The sequence below is a fragment of the Dipodomys ordii genome, unplaced genomic scaffold (assembly GCF_000151885.1).
Source record: "Dipodomys ordii isolate 6190 unplaced genomic scaffold, Dord_2.0 Scaffold179, whole genome shotgun sequence".
NCBI lineage: Eukaryota > Metazoa > Chordata > Mammalia > Rodentia > Heteromyidae > Dipodomys > Dipodomys ordii.
This window is the reverse complement of record NW_012267395.1, coordinates 260102-265358: the sequence shown is the minus strand read 5'-3', so window position 1 is coordinate 265358 and position 5257 is coordinate 260102. Positions and strand designations below refer to the sequence as shown.

The 5257-nt window shown below is 65.4% G+C and overlaps 2 protein-coding genes across 2 annotated transcripts in view; both read left to right on the top strand.

Moving 5' to 3' along the window:
• Naprt (nicotinate phosphoribosyltransferase) overlaps nt 1-3202 on the top strand; it is a 3460-nt gene extending 258 nt beyond the window's left edge. Inside the window, exons 2-14 of the mRNA XM_013033833.1 lie at nt 4-153; nt 453-580; nt 654-736; nt 873-1003; nt 1099-1214; nt 1449-1645; nt 1715-1855; nt 2086-2170; nt 2307-2387; nt 2473-2575; nt 2653-2807; nt 2894-3001; nt 3095-3202. Coding sequence (XP_012889287.1) covers nt 4-153; nt 453-580; nt 654-736; nt 873-1003; nt 1099-1214; nt 1449-1645; nt 1715-1855; nt 2086-2170; nt 2307-2387; nt 2473-2575; nt 2653-2807; nt 2894-3001; nt 3095-3157 — 1541 coding nt within the window. The 3' untranslated portion in view covers nt 3158-3202. The remainder of the gene's footprint in view (nt 1-3; nt 154-452; nt 581-653; nt 737-872; nt 1004-1098; nt 1215-1448; nt 1646-1714; nt 1856-2085; nt 2171-2306; nt 2388-2472; nt 2576-2652; nt 2808-2893; nt 3002-3094) is intronic.
• A 1627-nt stretch (nt 3203-4829) lies between these two features.
• Nucleotides 4830-5257, top strand: part of Mroh6 (maestro heat-like repeat family member 6) — a 24935-nt gene continuing 24507 nt past the window's right edge. Inside the window, exon 1 of the mRNA XM_013033832.1 lies at nt 4830-5123. Coding sequence (XP_012889286.1) covers nt 4830-5123 — 294 coding nt within the window. The remainder of the gene's footprint in view (nt 5124-5257) is intronic.

The window sequence follows — 5257 nt, the reverse complement described above, 5'->3', positions numbered from 1 at the left end:
TGGCGCTGGGCTACTGGCGCGCGGGCCGGGCGCGCGACCACGCCGAGTTCGAGCTCTTCTTCCGCCGCTGCCCGTTCGGCGGCGCTTTCGCCCTGGCCGCCGGCCTGCGGGACTGTCTGCGCTTCCTGCGCACCTTCTGCCTGCGGGACGCGGGTGCGGTGCGGCCTGCTCCGGGAGACCCCGCCCAACCCGGGAGACCCTGCGCAGCCCAGGGAGCCCCCCCCATTCCCCCCAGACCCCGCCCAACCCGGGAGACCACGCCCCGAGGGAGATCCCTGACATCCCCAGAACTCACTCCCGTGAGACCCTTGTGACCCTGGGGGCGTTCCCACGGACTCGGGCCCCCACGACGATCCACTCCGGGCTGGTCCCCAACATGCTCCCAGTCCAGGGCAACCCCAGACCCGCGAGGCCCCACTTTCCAAATTCCACTGGTGCTTTGTTGTCCCCAGATGTGCAGTTCCTGGCATCCGTGCTGCCCCCAGATACTGATCCCGCGTTCTTCGAACACCTTCGAACCCTCGACTGCTCGGGGGTGACTCTGCGGGCTCTGCCCGAGGGCTCCCTGGCCTTTCCGGGGGTGAGTTCAGGGCAAGGGGTGGGGGCAGGGAGGGGTGCGCTGGCCGTGCTGGCCTCTGACCGTCCTTTCCCAGGTGCCCCTGCTGCAGGTGTCTGGGCCTCTCCTTTTGGTGCAGTTGCTGGAGACCCCGCTGCTCTGTCTGGTCAGCTACGCCAGGTGGGCCGGGACCGGATCTCCCAGAGGGGAATGGGGTGTGGGGGAGGGCAAGGGGCTCCTCCAGGGGACAGGACCATGCACCACAAGGGCCTGGAGGAGGGCCTGGTGTCCAGTGGCTTCACTCTCACTCCCACAGCCTGGTGGCCACCAACGCAGCTCGGCTTCGCCTGATTGCCGGGCCCAATAAGCGGCTGATGGAGTTCGGCCTGCGCCGGGCTCAGGGCCCCGATGGCGGCCTCACAGCGTCCACCTACAGTTACCTGGGCGGTGAGGGCCTGAGGGCCAGTCCAGGGTGGGAGGGGAGAGAGGGAGGGAAGCCCTCCCTCACCGATCCCACCCTAGCTGGCCTGCCTTCCCTGCAGGGTTCGACAGCAGCAGTAACACGCTGGCTGGGCAGCTGCGGGGTGTGCCGGTGGCGGGCACCCTGGCCCACTCTTTCATCACATCATTTTTGGGCAGTGAGGTGCCCCCGGACCCGGTCAGTGCCTGTTTGCAAACACCCTGTCTGTACAAGAGAAGTCTGGGACCCAGGCAGGGGGAGCTGGGCCAAGTGTGCGCAGCTGCGGCAGCTGCTCTGATCAGGTGGCCAGGGCCTGGAGGCTGGCACGGGACAGCACTCACTGCCTTTGCCCTCGGGCCAGGGTATATTGGCCATTCCTGGGTCCCACGTGGCTCACTATTGAGTCTATCTTTCCCTGGCCCCATTTCACAGATGTTGGCTCCAGCTATTGGTACAGGCCCGAGGGTGGACCTGACCACCAGTGTGAAGGTGTGGCTGGAGCGCGTGTGTGCCCACCTGGGGCTGGGCATGCAGGAGCCACACCCTGGGGAGCGGGCGGCGTTCGTGGCCTATGCTCTGGCCTTTCCCCGGGCCTTCCAGGGCCTGCTGGACTCCTACAGTGTGCAGAGGTAACCGCAGGCATTCTCCCAGGGGCCCTGGCGGCAGCCGGGGTCTCTCACCCTTGTCTGCGCCTGCAGGAGCGGTCTTCCCAACTTCCTGGGCGTGGCCCTGGCCCTGGGGGAGCTGGGCTACCGGGCAGTGGGCGTGAGGCTGGACAGCGGTGACTTACTTCAGCAAGCTCAAGAGATCCGTGCGGTGTTTCGGACCACTGCCACGCGGTGAGCCCCCTCTTCCTCCGAGGGTTCAAGGCTAGAAAGCACAGGCTGAAGCCGGTAGTGGGCAGGGGAAGTGAGCCACAGCGCCCTCAGCACAGCCAGGGCTTTAGGGGTCAAAGGCCAAGGCTGGAAGGAAGTGGGGGCTGAGGCGCCACCGGGGGCTCCAAAGCAAAGGGTTTGGTGTGGGGAGGAGAGGAGGGGACCAAGGCGAATCCAGAACCCCCTGTGTGCAGGTTCCAGGTGCCCTGGCTGGAGTTCATCCCTATTACTGTCAGCAACAACATTGATGAGGAGGAGCTGGCCCGACTGGCCCAGGAGGTGGTGTGGAGGGAGGGCAGGGGGAGGGGAGGATGTAGGGGAGGGCAGCGGGTGGGAGGAGGGGAGGGCGGGGGGGGGTGGAGAGCCCAGGGCCCTGAAGGTCTGCCTGAGCTGGGCGCCCCTCCTTTCCAAGCAGGGCACTGAGGTGAACGCCTTTGGCATTGGCACCAGCTTGGTCACCTGTCCCCGGCAGCCTTCCCTGGGCTGTGTCTACAAGGTGAGGACTGAATCTGGACCCTGGTGGGCGGGTCTGGGGTCCGAGGCGGGGCACGGGGGTCCCCATCCTCCTCCTCCTCCTGCAGCTGGTGTCTGTGGGAGGCCAGCCTCGAATGAAGCTGACAGAAGAGCCTGAGAAGCAGACACTGCCTGGAAGCAAGGCTGCCTTCCGGCTCCTGGACTCTGCGGGTGAGCCCTCTCCTGGCCCTCAGCCTGCTCGAGGCCCTGGGGCTCCCCACAGTGACCCTGGCCCTCCACCTCTGCAGGCTTTCTGCTGCTGGACGTGCTGCAGTTGGCAGAAGAGCCCCCACCCCAGGCTGAGAAGGAGCTAAAGGTTTGGCCTTTAGGGGCCCGAGACCCCTGCACTGTGAAGCCAGCGCGGGTGGAGCCACTGCTGCGACGCTGGCTGCACAAGGGACAGGTGCCGCTCCGCACCTCCCGCACCTCCAGCCTCAGCTGCGCCTCGGCCCTAACATCCTCCTCACCTCTGCCTCCCCTCTCCCGCAGCTGTGTGAGCCCCTCCCGTCTCTCGCAGAGTCCCGAGCCTTTGCCCAGTGGTCCTTGAACCGCCTCAGCCCTGCCCACAAGCAGCTGCAGAGCCCTGCTCCGTACCAGGTAGGCAGAAGACCAGCAGGTGGGCCCGGCCCGTGTGCCCGGCGTGCCCGGCGTGCCCGGCGTGCCCACTAACCCCAGCCTCCCTCTCTGCAGGTTGCACTGTCTGAGCAGCTGCGGGCCCTGGTGGACCGTCTGAGCGCTAGAGGGGCCCCGTGACTGTTGCAGGGTGGGGACTGGCTGGAAACAAGTCACTCACTGTCCCCACAACTTGTCATGTGTCATTTGTTCGCCTGGGTCCCTGGACCGGAGTCAGGAATACAGCGAAGTAGCCAGGTTCTGGAGGGATCTAGGCTCTGACCACAGGTCCGCCCTAAGCTGGAGAAGCTGGCGGGGGAGGCCTCCCCGCCAGAGCGGGGTGGGTGGAGTAGCAGGCGTGGCCCAGGGGTGACCACTCACGCTGCACCCACCTCTCCCCTCAGCCTGTGCCAACTCTGGGTCCTGCGCAGTCTCTCCTTCTTGCCCTTTACTCTCCTGCAGTGGTGTGAGCACTTCCGCCTCTGCAGAGCCCAGAGCCTTTGTCTGGTGGTCCTGGAGTCTCTCAGACCTTTGCACCGGCAGCTGCAGACATGGGTTCCCACACCTGCTGAGGGCACTGTCCTGGGACTAGAGATGGGGGAGGGGAGGGAGAGAGCGCATGCCAGTGGGTCAGCTTGAACTCAGGGCCTGGGCGCTGTCCCTGAGCTTTTTGGCTCAAGGCTAGCACTTTACCACTTGAGCCACAGCTCCATTTAAGGTTTTTAGTGGTTAAATGGAGATAAGAGTCTCATGGCTTTTCCTGCCCAGCTGGCTTTGAACCGTGATCCTCAGATCTCAGCCTCCTGAGTAGCTGGGATGACAGGCGTGAGCCAGCAGCTAGTGAGATATACCAAACAGCAGAATCGACATGTCCCCTGCCATTGACATTGCGAGGCCTGTGTGACCCCGGCATCTGTCACAGGTCAGCTGGGCCTGGCCTTGGGCCTCAGCTGCTAAGCTGCTGAGTGGCCATCTAAGGGGGAGGAAGGCTGGGGCTCTGTGAGAGTTGTTCCCAACTCTGTGTAGCAAGCTAGTGACCTTGGACTCCAGAGGGACTGCTCAGGAGGGAGGTAGTAGGTGTGCCAGGCGGCAGTGGGGGCGTGGGGCCTCTACACAACCTGAGGCACATATACAGTCGAGTGGGGGGGTGTCACCTGTCTGGTGTTTCCCTTCCAGAGCACTTCCGCTGCTCAGATATCCCACCAGACCAGCCTGTCCAGCTCCTCTGGTCCAGGGCTGGGCAGTGCCTGTTGTATGACTGGGTGAGGATGCGGGGTGGGGATTTAGGGCACAGGCCCGGCAGGCCAGCCTGGGGGAGGAGCCTGGAGAGATGCACTCACCTGTGGGACAATTTGGGGGGGTGACGCCAAGTCCCAGGAGGGCCCGCCTCTGCAGCAGGGACCCTGAGAGTGGGAGAGGCAGCGCTGCCCTCAGCTCCGGGGTGCCAGGGGCACCCAGCCATGCCCCACACACAGACGTCCTGCTGTGCTGGAATGCAGGGAGCCAGCTCCGCCCCTGTCCACAGAGGCCCTGGACCCCCAGCAAAAGGCATCCTCTCACTTTACTCGCTCTGGTAGGCTCAGGACTCGGGCTGGCCACACGGCTCTGGCAGGGGGCCTGAGGGCCCAGCCCGAGCCAAGACACCTCTGTGTTTTCTCAGCACTCCTGACACAAGCCCATACACTCATACACGCCAGCACCCACCCACACACGCACGCCACTGCGCTGGTCCACGGGCTCGCCCAGGGCTGGCTTCTAGGTCAGACCTGGATACTACTTCCTGGAGGAGCAGGGCAGGCGCTGGGGCCGCACCATGGCTGGGGGTGTGTGGGCCCGGGGCAGGAGCCGGGGAGCCCCTGTGGGGGCTCTAACCTTGACGGCTCTGGCTGAAGGGATCTGTGCTAGCCGCGGGCAGGCCTCTCCACCCGCTTCTACGGGCCTTCAGCCCCAGCCTGGGGAGCTTGAACCCCAGGCTGAGCTCCAGGCACAGGCGCCTGCCGGCTCTGGAGATGCGGATGCAGATGCTGCTGTGGCGACCCCCACAGCAGGCAGTGAGCCTTGCTCCCCGCCCAGCGCCCAGGATCCAGCCCCCGAGGGCCCCTACCAGGTGAGCACCGGGACCAGGTGCCGTGGGGACAGGCTGCTCACAGGGACACTAGAAAAATGGGGGTGCTAGGGCTGGGGGAGGGGCTGGAGGGGACTAGTGGGGGTATACAGGGCTGGGGGAGGGGCTGGTGGGGG